At 37.8% G+C, this 16,306-nt stretch overlaps 1 protein-coding gene across 1 annotated transcript in view; it reads right to left on the reverse strand.

The window, feature by feature from the left end:
* RPAIN (RPA interacting protein) overlaps window positions 1–16,100 on the reverse strand; it is a gene marked incomplete in the record, with an annotated part of 98,595 nt that extends 82,495 nt beyond the window's left edge. The window contains 1 exon segment of the mRNA XM_044054044.1: window positions 15,805–16,100. Coding sequence (XP_043909979.1) covers window positions 15,805–15,876 — 72 coding nt within the window.
* Window positions 16,101–16,306: the final 206 nt, after the last annotated feature.

Consider the following 16,306-nt stretch of genomic DNA (forward strand, 5'->3'; position numbering starts at 1 on the left):
GAACACAGTGCATTAATTTTATGAAAGCACAAACAAGTAACTGTACTGGTATTCCACAACAGGAGTTGTTAGTTGAAAGGGCACATCGTTTGTATGCTCCAAACCTAGCTATAAGCAAACTAGACCTTTAATACCAAGGATGCAATCCTACCGGCAGGAGTTTATTCTGACAAAAACTGTGGCAGGGCAAAATACTAAAAGTGGGAGACAGCATTTGTGGAGAATGATTTACCACTGTAAACCAGGCAAGAGAGAAGTGAATTCATTCCACTATTCAGAGAATGTTGACATCCAGGTGTGAGATTCAAACTGTTGTATCCAGCTGTCTTCAAGGTGTTCTTCCCTGGAGGGTCAATATGATGAAGTGCAGCCTAAAGAGGAAATACAAAAGTTTGTCCAACAAAAAGGTGAGCTGTGAAACAGGAGATTGTTTCTTGTTCCTCTGGTGATAAAGACCTCAAAGAGACTGTACTTGTGAAACCTTTTCCAGCACTTCAACTGAAAATGCTAGAGAGAAGGAAGGTAGCATGAGAGTTGACTAGAATAATTGAGAGCAAGTTGGAAATGAAAGAGACAGGATTTGGGCGATTGAGAACAATAATGTGGAATTACAATGCAATGTGTGTGAGAGAATGAATAACAAGAAAATGTGGAAATATTGGGACTTTGAATTTGTGGGGAACTCAAAAGTATATGCCCTACTTCATGTCACTAATGTTTGGAAAAATGTTTTGGAGAGGGGAAGGGAGGGGAGAAAGCTAAGTAAGGAAAACGTATTCTTAACAGTACTGCGTTTGTGTTGCACCATTTTCTCTGCATGTTATTTTTAAGTGTAATGGGGATTGTAAACAGATACTTTCACTCCCCTCTTCTTGTACAGCTTTGAGAAATATAGGCAATGCAATGATCATTTTAAGTAGCCAGGTTAACAAGGCGTGGCAAAGTTAAAATTGTGTTTTTCATTCTTGCATGGGAAAATGACTAAAGACATTACACTGACTAGTTTTGAGAGAGAGAGCAAGTAAATGAAACATACTGAATATTATGAGGCTTTGTATTTCTAGCAAATGCCTATATTTTATACTAAGCAGCAATTCTGTAGCTGGTCTTCGTGTCTCTGTGGAGACAATTTGATAAAGGGAAACTAGTCTGGTAGAAGGGGTTTGGCTGAGGAAAGAAAAAAATGGAGATAAATTGGCCAAGACATAATGTTCTCTGAAACAATCGGGGTTTTCCCAACTGCGAGAACTTTAAAGATAATACAAAACCAATTAAACTTGCAAGAGTTCAAGTTTTTTTAAACTACAATGGGGATACTAATAAACAGGTGCTTTTCCCCTTTTTCTCCCTTCTTTTTTTTCTGTTTTAAGAACTGTAGGCACTGTAATGAAATAAAAAAGGGGGAACAGAAGTGGGGACGGAGGAAGGTTCTGGTTAAGAGATGACAAAATCAGTGTGCCCCCCCCCCGTGTGTGTAGGGAAATAACTGGGTTAAAATCCTAGGCATTATCCATTAACAAGTTTATTAAAAAGCATGTAAATGAAAATTAATATTGATTAAGGCTTTTTCTGGTAAGCAAGGCACCCTTAGCAGTTGTGTGTCTGGTTTGCATGTCACTAGACGACAATCTGATAAAGAGAAAATGGCTTGCAGAACGTTTACTGACAGCATTCAAGCATTTTCTCAGCTGGGAGAACTATAAAGACAGAATCAAATAGCACAGGCTATACCATGCTTCTTAGCATGACTAACCTTTCTTTTTGGTTAACTCTAGTCTGTTCTTTGTGGCTATCAACTTTGAACTTGTGTTCTTATTAGGAAGCAAAAACTTCAATATTTAAAAAAGATGCACATAGCTGTGTTTGTTCTGGTTGAGGACTTTCAAAAAGTTATACAAGATGTGCATAGGAGCAAATGGATATGACAAACTGTATACACCCTGTCACACTGTATATGCATGTAACATAAAAGCTGGAACTAGACATTTAAAAAAGCGGTTATACATAAAAGTTGGTAATAACTATATAACAACATGCTTTACATAATGCATTTCAATCTGAATGGTCTTGCAGATAAATATAAAAAGAAAGAGTACTGAACTGCATTTAAAAAAGTGTAGAGTGCAAACAGCTATGCTACAAGAGAGACCAACAACCAAACATGTGAATTTGACAAAAAAAAAAAAGGTTTTCAGGATGGTTATTCAGTGGAATATCTGGCGGCAAAGGAAAAGAAGAGTCTGTATATTAACTGCAAGAGAAGAGCTCCAATAGCGAGGGGAAAAAAGATAATGGAAGATGCATAGTACTAAGGAACTACTGGTTAGGGAAGAGAATTACACTGGCATGCATTTACATCCCACCTAAAACTGCTACAATGAACTTAAAATTCTAGGAGAAATAATCAGCTTTCAGCATGGAATATTACTTATAGGTGGATGAGTCAAGATGAGTCTTGGGGCCTAGATGGGAAAATATAACAAAGGAGGTTACATTTTTGAAGAGATTTATGAAACTGGTTGGCATGGAAGATGTGAATTCAGTACCAGAGTTTGGAGTGAATTTACATATTATTCACCAAGATATAAAACTGGGCTAAGCTATACAGATTGTACATCTCACAGAAACATGTGCATTTAATTGAAGGTCTTAAATGCACCCAATAACTATTTCAGATCAATCATGCTCCAATAATAACCAAATAAAAACACAAAGTAATGAAATAAGAGACACACATGCTTTCCCCACCCATCAGTTGAAGAGAGAGGAATTTAAGGAATGGGTTTTGAAATTAATTCAGTAGCTACTAGAGAAGATGAATTTTTCTTCTGAAAATATAGCTAGGGAGTGGAATAAAATTAAAGTGGAAATAAAAGGAAGGTTGATATGGTTAAGAAGTAACAAGAATTATTTAGAGGAATTGACAAATGCTGAAGTATTGCAAAATAGGGGGGGAACTAAGAACAAGAAAATGAGTAACTGCAGAATGCCAAACAGAAAATAAGGAAGTACCTTGATAATATGCACGAGTTTGAGAAAGATTGCTGTTAAGCAACTGTTATTTGATAATTCTAAAAGCACAAAAACTTTTAGCACAACGACTCAGGCAACAGAAAGTGGAAAGGGCCATCACCAAGCTTAGGGAGCCTATAACAAAAAGGTAACAAGAGATCCTGTAGAAGTATTAGAAATATTTCAGCAATTTTATGAAAGTTTGTATAAAGCAGAAAAATATGTAAATCAAGAAAAGGTACACATGGAAATGTTTATGGAAGAATTAAATAAGCCAAAGTTAGAAGTAGACGAGGCCGAATTATTAACAGGACTGGAGGAGATGATAAAATTGGCCATGTATAACCAATCTACAGGAAAGTCCCCAGGAATAGATGGTATTCCTGTGGAAGTTAGGAGAGGAAAAAAAAGGTTTTAACAGTATTTTAAGAGGAAGAGGAGAAGTACCAACATGCTGGAAGAAGGCAGCGATAACAGTAATCCCTAAAGAGGTTGAAGATCCATCGGATCCAGCTTCATACACGTCCATTTCAATACTAAACCAAGATTATAAGAAGCGTTACGTCTATAATGGCTAAAAGAAAGGCAAAATTGATGCATATGGATCAGTGTGGTTTGGTGGAAGGGAGGCAAACATTTGACAATATTATCAGAACAGTGGGTGGGGTCCTCTCTGATAACTTCTGTTTGACTAGAGGAACTAGGCAGGGTTGTTCACTTTCCCCATTTGTTGTTTGCATTACATTTAGAACCGGCAAAGACATAAGGGACTCAGGATTCAAGGATATAATTGGTATGGTAGTCAGGAAAAGCTAGCTGTTTGCAGATGATATTTTAAACATGACAAAAATGGGACATTACAGTGCTGTGGAACATTTTAAGACTGTTTCAAATGGTCTCTCAGGATACAAAATTAATGAAGCCCAAACAAAGGCAATAGTGGTAAATTATGTACCCACACACAAACTGGTCCAACAATATCCATATTTATGGGGATATGATAAAAAATTAAGTATTTAGAAGTATGGATTAGAAATTACTGTTGTGGCAGCTAAGGATATGTGGGAGAGTCTAAACAGAAGATAAACTATTATATGGATACTAAGATACAAGCAATTAAGATGTTTAGTCCATTTAGTGTTACACACAGGTCAGGCATATTTGTATCACAGGTTCATAGGTGTGTACCAGGCTGTTATGGCCCTGGAGCCTTTACAAGCCTAATTGATAGGATTACCCTAGCATTGTGGCACCCAACCTTAGTTTCCATTGCCTCTTGCCTAGTAGAGCCACTGGAGTGATCCCCGGGGTGAATTTTTTTATTTCCCATCCACTCAAGATTTCCCTTGGAGAGCCAGTGATGTGCTCTGTTTGACATGCACGGGAAGTCTATTCCATAGCGTGGGCAGTCTCCGGCTTATGAACCTGTCCATCCAGCACGTTCCGTTGACTGTGGTAATGAAGTTGAGGTCTCTGGAGCATGTGGTGTGGAGGGATTGGGATTTCTTTACCTGTAGCATTTCTAACAGAGCTGGGTCAGACATGGCTTTGTAAGGCAAGCAAAGATTGCCTCCAAGTAAGCAATACGAGACTGAGAATAGTTGGGAAGTTTTGAGTCTGTCCATACAGGACAAGTGTTTAAGGCCTCTATGATTGGCCTAATGAGGGAAAGGGAAGGAGAGGGAGACAAAAAAAAAAGGGGGGGGGGCTGCTGTCAACCTGTGTTCCCAGATCTTTTATAAACACCTTCTGTTTTCAGTGGACTACCATCAATGTGGTAGTTCATGGGAATTGGGTTTTTCCCAAAGGGGACGACATTTTTTGGCATTGAGCATATGGCCATGGTTCTGTCACCAGTCACTGGTCTCAGTAAGGCCTATATGTAGATGTCAACATCACTTGGGGAGTTAATAATGGCTCCCAACTTGCAATAGTCTACAAACTGTCAGCCACAGTCCCTTCATGTTGGACTGGACTTCTGAGAAGTAGACACCAAACAGGAGAGGACCCAGGACCGATCCCTGTGGGACTCCACTCATAACTGGCCGGCAGTCGGACTTGAGTCAGTTACTTTCACACTGTGGGCTCTGTGAGTAGTTTGCAACCCACCTAGTGATATAGGGGTTGATGCCTAGCTTAATTAGTTTTTCTATTATTCCTGAGTGGAGAATGGTATCAAAGGCCATGGCCAGATCAAGGTAGGCTGTATGAACCACCTTGCCTTCATCCACAGTTGTGGCGATTGATTCAAAGAAGTCAACCAAGTTGAGCAGGCATGCCAAACTGTGTGGGATCCAGAGCTTGGAGATTCCCTAGATCCTTATTTATTAGGTCCATGATGATGCGTTCTATAGCTTTGCATATCAGACTTGTCAGGCTAATGGGGCGATAGTTTCCAGGGACTGTAGTCGCTCCTTTGTGGAGAGGGATGACTATAGCAGTGCACCATTCGGTAGGGACAAAGCCTGAGGTGAGGCTGTGATTGAACTGGGCTCACAGGTGAGGTGCCAGTTCACTCTGTAGCTCATATAGAACACAGCCAGGGATATTGTCAGGTCCCATAGCAGCTGTATTCTTGGCCTTGGACAGTGCTGTTTTAACCTGTGTAGCAGTAATACTGGGTACCTGGCAATCTACTGGTTTTGTGATTGGTCCTTTGTGGGGTGGGGGGTAAAGTTGGCACTGAAATCTGTCAGCCAGTATATTGGCAGCATCTCTTGGCTCAGTATAGGAGGTACCATTGTACAGTAGCTCAAAACAAATCTGGGTATTGCCGTGGAGGTGCTTTACCTAACTATAGAAGGCCTTGTGGTTGTCTTTACTATCTGCTGCAATTCTGTTTTCATAGCTAGCTTTACAAGATTTGATGAGGAATCTCAGCTTTTTGTTGAGGCTGATAAGGGAGGTTTTTTCCCAGTCTTGGGACTTCACCTTATTCCACGTCAGTTTGCCATAAACAACCTCTACAACAGGAGGAGGAGAGGACCACCAGATTGGCTTCCTTTTTTTGGAGGAGCGTGTCTTTGTTCTATTGAGTATGGCAAGATCCATGCATTTGTGCACGTGTTTGTACAGTGCATTGGTGTACGATTCGGCAGTCATTCAACTATTCTCCATCTGCATGGGTGCTGTGAAGTTAGCCACCTCTGTTCTTAGGAGCCCAAAATTAACTTTTTTTCATGGTAGCTATCTCTGCAAGGGGGGGGGGGGTGATGTGGATTTCCAAGATGATTAGTTTGTGGTCGGATCTAACCAGGGAGGAGATGACTATGTGTGTAGAGCAATGAACGCCCACATTAGTAATGACCAGGTCAAGGATGTTGCTACCTCTAGTGGGGTAAGAACGAGCTGGTCCAAGGCATTGGAATTAATGAATTCCAGGAAACATTGGGCAAGTGTATTGGTACACGAGTAGGTTTTCCCAGTTAATGGAGGGGTAGTTGAAGTCGCCCAGTATGAGTGTGTGTTAGGTTAGACCCCAATATTCTCCAGGGTGCTTAGAACATGGAGCGAGTGTCTTGTGACATGGTTGGGGAGCTAGGACCCGAATCGTTGTCTTACCCAATGTTAACTGCACCTGAAGTACCAGGTCTCTGTTACAGCACAAATGTCGATGTTATCCATTTTAAGGAGCGCTTCAAGCAAGTGCATTTTGAGATTTTGGCTTCTAGCATTGAGCAGCATGACCCTCAGGATTGCATTTGTTTGTAGTTAGCACAAAACCAGCATAGACAAGGCTTCAGGTTCAAAAGCAGTAGATTTAATCAAACACTTTCACCAATAGCTTCATCAGGTGTAATATCAAACACATAAAACCACATCAGTTTAAATACAAAAGTAAAAATCACATGACATAATACTTTGCAAACAAACATTTTTTTATGCATGTCATTTTATTGTCTCTATCTTCACAAAAATGCAATATATAGATATATATATATATATATATATATATATATATATATATATATATATATATATATATATATATACACACACACACACACACACACACAGCTATATCTACTGAGCACAGCCACAAAAATAAAATTAAAAATGTATTTTTTATATATATCCTACCTAATTACTTCTTACGTAATGGTCTAGATTTCAAGGTAGGTCTCAAAGGTATACAATCATTTAATCCATGGCCAGCATTAGCCCTTAGTCTTATAATCCACTGGGCTTCAATTTCTTCCGTTTTCAACCTAGTATCTCCTCCCCTTTTATTTTCAAAATTCATTCCTAAAAACCATAAAACAAAAACAATCCGTGACATAAGCATTGGCAACATGTTTTGCCAGAGCATTAAACATGCTCCTCTTGCCTACATGGTACAGGTGTTCCCTGATCCTGTCCTTCAACATTGTCGTTTTTCCGACATAAAATTTGGTGCAAACTTTGCACACAGCCAAATACACCACATGCATACTAGTGCAAGTGGCCCAGATATTAAATTTAAACAATTCACCTGTGTCTGGGTGCAAAAAACTGGTGCTTCTAATGACATAGAAACAAAAAGAACATTTCCTACAAAGCATGGTATGCTCTTGTATAGCATAGATTCTGTTCCACAATTTGTTTTCAGAAATAAAAAGTCACTTAGGAGACTTTTGTGTACTCCGAGAAACAATAATAAACCTGCTATAACCACATCTGCCAATTCATTTCAGCCTCAACTTTCTGAGAACATCACTTATCCTACAAAAAAGTTAGATGGTTACCTATAAAACAAAGATCTCACCTACTTTTATATATGACCCCCAAATCTACACACTACTCCAACTCCATACATTTACTCCCCTCCCACCCACAGCTAGGCTTCACACCTCCTCATACAACATGAGATACTGTCTCATTACCCTAAAACCAAACTCCACAGCACTGCACGATTTCTCCTTTCAGACACTTACTCCTTGGCAAGCTCTCATTGACATTAAGGAAATAAAAAACACATTTCAAATTCAGAATGCAACTCAAAAACGCACTTCTTCATCCAAGCCAAATGTACTTACGTCAACACAAGACTTATCAACCTAACCCATCTCCTTTATGAATCTCTTCTCTCAAAATTCAGTTAAGATTGAACCACTTTAGAAACTAAAATATACACATTATACATTATGACCTGTACACACTTTCCAGTGAACAAGCACAGTGCAATGTGTTTTTTCTCTATGCAATTAGTCTAAACTAACTATTCTGTTACTGCTTACATTTCTATATTTATGAAATGTGCAAAAGTGCATTTCACCTGAGCTAAACCTGAAGTTAAATACTTATACGTGCACTACCCTGGTAAAACAAAAATAAATAAATAAATGGTCATTGAAGGATTATTCATATTATTTTGGGGAGGCAGTATCTGTCAAAGGGCAAATGCGGATAAGATTCCTTCACAGCCAAAGAAGAGTACCCTCTCAAAAGGGGTGTATTCCTCTTGTTCAGTATTCATGTGTGTTTTGTACTCCAATACCTTTTAGAAAGCCCCAATTCATTTATTTTACTGTGAACTACCTTTGGAGAACAGACATACAGTTTCTTACATACAGTTACTAAAATCTAGCATTTTCAGTGGACATTTGGTATCACAGTCTAGCACTATGCTCTGCTTCTACCTGGGACTGATCTCTAAATAAAAACAGGAACTAAAACTACTGACCAGAATTATGCGTCTATCAAATTTTCATTCCACCATAAGCAAAACTTACATTTTTCATCAAGAAAAATATGTTTTCCAGTTGCAAAGTGCAATGGCACCAATGCAAGCTTTCAAGCAACTAAGTGAGAGTCAGAGGTATGTTGCAATAGAAGCTTAAGATTAGAATTGTAATCCTGTACATTTTGTAAGTTAGTATCTTGCTGCTATTACCTGAAAGTTTTGAAATTAAATCTCAAAAATCAGGGAGAGATGCAGTCTTTCAAGACAGGCCCCAGTGGTTTTAGTTTATGTACCTTTACTACCACAGACATTTTGCATTATACTCTATTTTCAGTGTGGAAGGTATGGTGAACTTCTGCTTATAATACCGAACACAATAATGACCCAACATACTTTCATTGCATTATTACATATTTAAAACCAGTCTATATTTCACTGGAAAAAAATGAATTTTTCTCTTGTAGCATACCATGGCACAATGCCACACTTTCAAGCAGATAAAAGCTGTGGAGTCAAACTTATAAGGTGAGCTGCCCTAGAGCAGAGGACAAAAATTGCAGTCAAGAGATGTTTTGTAGCCATTTACCTTGCAAGGACCCACAGTCTTCTCATAATAATCTTAAAAGGGAAAAAGATATAGCCTTTCAAAACACAGACCCTGTGTGCTTTAATGTGTTACTGTTGCAATCTGACATTTTCATTGTACTCTGTGTTTTAGGCCACGGTAGTACTCAAAGTAGCGAGCAAAACTTCACCACAGCACCCACAATGAAAACAGATTGACATACTAATATCTCAAAAATCACAAAAGTTTACACTGATAATGGAAAAATAGTGTGAGATACTTTCCTGTTGGAAGTAATGCAATTAAATAGTGGGTAGTAGTAAAAAGAAAAAAAAATCATTAAAAACACGATGAGTAATGTGGAGACATTCTGAGATATAAACATTTGTGTACAGTGGTTATTAACCATTACTTTTCATAACTGCATTAAAATTTATTACAAGCCATCTGACCTACAGGTGAAAATTTCATCTTACACAAGATCAAGGCACACAATGTTGCCAAATTGTTTTAAAACATTATGACATTATATGCATAACATGCATAAATCTAAAAACAATTGCATGCTATCCCCCCTCTAGTTATACGTCACTGGAAAGCTCTTGAAGGTGAACAGTTCTGTGACCGACATCTTGGGATCTATTTTGCACAGTTAGAGAGCTATAACCCTTCTAGTGACCATTTGTTCTGCAAACAAAATGCAGTTTTTCTTTCATAATCTGCAATGTGAAATCAGAATCTACAGACATTTATACTCATGCCAAAGTATAGCCCATTCCCTATTAAACAGCTATAATTTTATATTTTTGCCAACTCCCACCATTTAAAATCAGATTATAAATCTAATAAAGTGCATTTTCAGTGCAGGAGTTTGGGAAAGTTCTCAGGAAGCAAGTGGCTTCCTAGCTTAGATCATCTCAGGGTGTAAAGGGATTAGTTAGCCTTCTGCTGTTTAGGATTAAATATAAGAGTTAATATTCTGTAGCTACAATGCTATGCTTTCTTCCAGCTAAATCTTTTGAGGTCAGATTTACAGGTGTGCTGCACTGAAAGCTCCAAAATTACATTTGCAATCCTTTTGTAACAGGACGCCCTGCTATTGCCTGAAAAAGTTTCATACTGAAATCTCAATGATGTACAGAAATGCAGCCTTTCAAAAAGGAGACCTCAGTAGCATTACGTCATATACACTTAAGTCATTCTGACATTGCATTAAAGTGATGTAGTGAACTCCTGCTCATCCGTAAATACATTAATGACATCAGATGCAAAAAAAAAAATCTCCAGATTATAGACTTCAGTCATTCTTGTGACTCCTTCCCCATTTTGATTTGTGCATTAAAACTAACACACACTAAGACAGAGTTTATATGGGTTTTTAAAGCTAGGACCACCAGCTAAAATGTCTTTTGAAGCAGAGGACCATTAGAAACATTACAGTTGCATATAAAATTACATACAAATGCTCCTTTACTGCTAGGTACCACCGGTAGTTCTAATGCAGTCATTTGATTTTTGCTATTCATTTCTTATGCACAAAAGGTACATTTTGCATGTTTCCCCAAGCCGACACTCCCACTATATATCTCAATCATATTACTGATGCATTCTTATGAAAAGACAACTAAAATAGTACTTTTCTAGGGAAAGAAAAAATTTCTGCCACTTGACATGGCAAGATATGCTTATTTTACATGCTCTGAGAAGCATACCCAATTTGAAATTTTGTCTACTTGTCCTAAAAGATATTTCACTGCAGAAGGCAAAAAAGTAATCATCAATAGGTCAAATTGCATAAGAGTATTTTGAAGTCATAGGGAAATACGGTCCTTGAAGTAAAAAGTAACATTTCAGACCAAAATAGTCTTTGTAAATTGACAGAGCGCCAACTATTACAAAACAGTTAAAAACAATTGCACAGCTTTCCATTCTCAGAGAGTAAAATAAACAAAAGTTATAACAACTGAGAGAGAGCGAGATTACTTACAAGTGGTTGACAGCTCATGTTGCCAACAGAAAAAAGCCAGTATAGCTGATCGAAAATCAGCTTATGGTATGCAACAGCTTTTTTTTGTTTTCTTGTGCAAGAACACTGTACAGCAAGGATCAGGGATTTTACCCTTTCCCCACTGTGGAACATTTTTGGAGTAGGTATATATAATTAGGAGCATGGGGGGGGGGGGCTTGTACCCCTAAAAAACAATGTTTTAATTTGAAAGGCAAACCACACAACAACCGGTTGGGGATTCCCGGTTTTACTTACCATCTGCTGTTCAATACTTTTATTTTTTGATATATGGACATGTATATATAATGGAATTTCAGACATAATAGCAAGATGAGTTTATAAAGGTAGTATTTTATTTTTGCATATATTAAAAGGTATACAAATTTTATTTTAAATTCAAGATTAAAATAAATGTCCTTGAAATTAGGAGCCCAGTGCAGTTAAGATTGCATAGATACTTATGCCAGTAATATATCTATATTTTTTTATATTTAAAAAAAAAAAAAAACAAATAAAATAAATGGACAGTGTTCTGGGGACAGATATTCTAAAAATGCTCAGCAATTAAAAATGGAAAATAAATTAAACTCCCATTTCCTAATGATGTGTGTCAGTCAGAAGAGTTAAAAATCAAGCAGCATACAAGCAGTAATGCACAGAGCAATATCCCACCCACCATTCAATACATCATCAAACCATACAATTATTTCTCCAGTTTCCCAAACAAAAGTTACTTGGAGTAGTCATTAACCACAATATGAAATTCAACATACACACATCACAGACAAAAAAAGTTCACAAAAACCAGGAACTCTGTACAGAAATTGGCACTTTGTAAACAACTTTTCAAAGGCCATGACAGCAAAAGACCATCTCATCTTTATGCCATTATACGCCCCACAAATTCTCATGAATATTGAGAAATCTGACCTAGCAAAATTCAAAACTTGCTATAATAAAATTGCAAAGTTTGCTAGAGAATCAAATTTCAGACACCATCACTGTTTGGCTTTAAAACAACTTTCTTGGCTCAAACTACCAAATCTCCTTGCTTATAATCAACTCACCTTCGCCCACTGAATACTAAATCAGCCAGAAAACATCAGTACTTCAAAAATCTACCAATACACTACTCTTAATACCAGCGTATTGCGTTCCACTAATAACTCCTTTTTAAATATATCCAAACCCAACAATGCAGCTGGAGTCACTTTACTCCGCCTGGAGTTTCACTTTACTCAAACTGCATAGCCAAAACTTGGAATTCTCTGCCACTAAATATCAGAACTACTACTAACATTTCCAACATTAAAAAATTTCTCAAATCACACCCGTATGAATCCTGGACCTGTGCTTGCACAAACCCTGACTAGGAAATATGTTTTAAGGTAGCTAAAAGAACACAACTAATTATTTTTGTATTTGAACAGTATACCCTACTAAGCATATGTATACCTAACTTGCTTTTTTTTTTTTTTTTTTACCTTCAATCACAGCACTGCTATTCTTTTTATTTCTACTTATACTACATGATTGTCTTAATGAAATGCTAACATGCATTTTTTGCGTTTGTATCAGAGACTGAATCAATATTTGTATCTGTACATGTAATGTAACTTATAAATGTGGAGCTTTTCTCCACGGGCCTCTGCTGAAAAAGGACATTTTGTCCAGTTGGATTTTCTTGGTAAACAAATGTAAAATAAAAATAAAGGCTAAAGTCTTTTTTTGGGGGGGGTAGGAGGGGGAGACTAGGTAAATCTTTTGATTGCTGCCTCACGGTGCTGGGTTCTTAAGTTCAAGCCTCTGCTGCACAACCTGCAAACCTTCCCAGTACAAGGAATTGTTTTCCCCGAAAGTGCAAAGCACACCACAGGTAAAACAAATGATCCCCAAGTTGTCCATGTCTGTGCACATTTGTTAAAGCATCCCTGACATAATTAAATATCTGCTAACTTACTTTTCTACCAAAATTCAAGGTCAACAGTGATGCCAAACAATTAACAACAATAAAAAAAAAAAAGGATTCCAAAGTGTGTTACATCCATCCTTGGCATCATCTCATATTTGTAAAAATAGCCACCATTGTGTGCATGCCTAGCTAATCCAATGCAACCTGTACCAGAGGTTTACCCAAGCCCAAATTCTGTAAACTTCTAAAAAACCATTTATAAATTTACAAGAGTCTAAAACTACTGTAGAGCAGTGCATGTAACAGAACAAGTAGGCTTAAAGAAATGTCTCTCATACCTAGTGCTTGCACAGTTATCAGTGTACACCGCTCTTCTTTCAACCTAACCCAGACCATTAAAAAAATTATTTAACAGCTAACTATGTTTGGATCAGTTTAATGTCTTTCAAAATGGTGCCATAACTGTGCTGGGTTCAAAGCGCTGAACCCACATCATTACTACTCTTAAATGTGACAATGGAATAGTTTCTGCAGTTGCACTTTTGCTTTATCCAATACTTGACTTGCTTCTATGACACAATACAGTTACATGAAAAGTCTGCATTATTATTTCATTATTCTTTCTATGCTTGAAACTCCAGCATAGCTAAAAATGTGTAATGCAGATTTAAGTTGCAAGTCTTATTTTGCAAATACAACTTCTTTGATTCAGGCTCATAAACCAGCACTTTTTCCCACATATGCTACAACATACCAGAGAAATCAGAAGCATGGACTTTCATGATTTTCAGCGTATTTCAGGTATACTCCTCCCAACAGCCCAGTACTGTGAATGTTACATAACTTGGGTATTTTCAAATTCACAATATAAAAAGTATACCGTGTGTTACCTCGATTACGGCGATAAATAAATTATGGTCAAGTCCTTGCTATGCAGACTGAGAACTGCAGTACCCAACTATTAAATAGGAGCAGGGGCATTTTACTAATGTTTCCCATTATGTCTTCCCACTTTCCTACAGTCGTCCAGGTTCCTGGCACACTGACCACGTATGTGAACAGTTATGCTCATATACCACACATTCAACATAAAGAAAGTATGCATCCAAGTCAAAACTACCCACGCTCTCAACATCTTGGTGCAAGTGCAACAATCAGTGGCAAAACAGAAAATAAAAACGCATTAAGGTCAGAAATAAAAGGTTCATTAGCTCAGTGGTACAAAGCAAATCAGTTACATTTCAGTTTATTACTGGGTGGCGGTGGATGAGCTTGTGTGTCAATTCATTTTATGTATGAAGAGGGCTGTGCAGGGGGGGGGGGGTTGCCACTGTACATAGGTTCATAGGTTCATACTAGGCTATCTGCCCAAGGGCATTTATAAGCCTAGCCCATAGTTAGCATTCGGCTTCCCCCTTTAGTTTGAATAAAACTAACTATGCCATTTTCTGTGCCTTTCTCAAGCAGTGACAGCAGAGTAATCCCTGGGGGTATATCTCGCGATCTCCCCATATTGGTCAAGATTCCTCTTGAACAGCCAGCGAGGTGCCCTGCTCTGCCTCACATGATTTTGGATTTTGTTATAGAGAGTAGGAGGGTCTGAAGATCCTGGCCCTCCATCGGATGTGCATCTTTGTGATATAACCAAGTCTTTCAGCATCATCCAGTACATGTAGAGATCTGATCACACATTTTTTTTTTTTGCAGGGCACGGAGCTTTACCTACTCCCATCATGTACTTCAAACAGTGAAGCAGTACCAAGCATTTTATAACTTTTAAGCTACAACACACTGCCTTCACACACAAGTGGTTACAGGCACATACTTTTTTTTTAAAATCCAGTTTAGCTGTGGCCGCTGACTGCTTTTAGCCATAGAGTTAAAGATTCATGGTTATGAATTTTTAAGATGCTGCCTGTAGATTAAGTCAGATTCCCTCATCCTATATTTGCCTACTGCATGTTTGTGATACAAACAAGTCGAATGCTGAGCAAGAACTACCGTCACGTACCTTACCACCACCTGAACAGTGGCGGTGAAACCAAATACCTACACCCTAAAATAACATATCTGGAACTATTTTATATATACCTGTCAAATAAAGAAAACAGAACTAATAAAGAATTAACATACTTAAAACTGTAAATTTGTTCACTAATAGTTGTAACCCACCGCGTTTTATCCGGAATTCTGCAAAATCTTCATTAAACAAAAAAAATTAGGGTTACCTCCTTTTCAAATGCCTAAAGTGGGACATTTTTGATACAAACATCAGATTTAGCAGGCTGAAACATACCCTCGGCCAGTACAAAGGAAACTTCACATTTTTTGCCTAAATAAAAGCTTATTCTTGTAGCATTTTAGTTACTTATTCTGTTGCTTATAACATTTAGGGGTTTCAGATACAGAATAACTGTTTTATGCAACTATTACATAAAATATAGGAAATAAATGTGCCTTAAAATCTCAGGACATTTGCCATTTTTACAGTTTTGTTTGCAGGACGCAACTGCTCAAAGTGGGACAGGTGGTAACCCTAAAAAAATTACAATGTTGCATTTTGTACTACACAGCAAATAAACGAAAATGAAGACTACAAACGCGGCAATAACAACGTTAGCAACACTTAAGAGTTGAATTTTTACCTTTCGGTACGTTTCCTTCCATGGCGGAGTAGTGCCTTTATAAAGAGAACGATGCCTCCCTACAGCGTCCATGCCTAAGAAACAAAACTAAAACACAATTACGCGCACTACAAAACTCTTCTAAAACACGGAACACAGAAAAATCCGACTGGCTACCTTTGACCTTTAGCAAACTACTCCAGAAGGCATGGCCCCTCTACCTTCTGGGAGTTGTAGTGTTTTATGAATTCCATATGCAATTACTAACGAACATATTCTCTTTAGGGCAGAATGCCGTAATACTATGTGTGTTTTCACACAACGATGACCTGTAGCAAGCCTGATCCTGCTCGCCAAGCTACTACGCCTTCGGGTGTTGTATTCTTAAAGCCCACGTCCCTGTATTGACAACTCAATGAACATTTAAACAACTGGGAGTATTAAAAATATCTTCACCACTTAAAAAAATGGCATACTTGTCAACCTTTCAGTAAAGGACAAAGGTACAAATAATGACGGCCAA

Source organism: Protopterus annectens, chromosome 13.part0 (genome assembly GCF_019279795.1).
Source record: "Protopterus annectens isolate FY-2018-M chromosome 13.part0, PAN1.0, whole genome shotgun sequence".
NCBI lineage: Eukaryota > Metazoa > Chordata > Ceratodontiformes > Protopteridae > Protopterus > Protopterus annectens.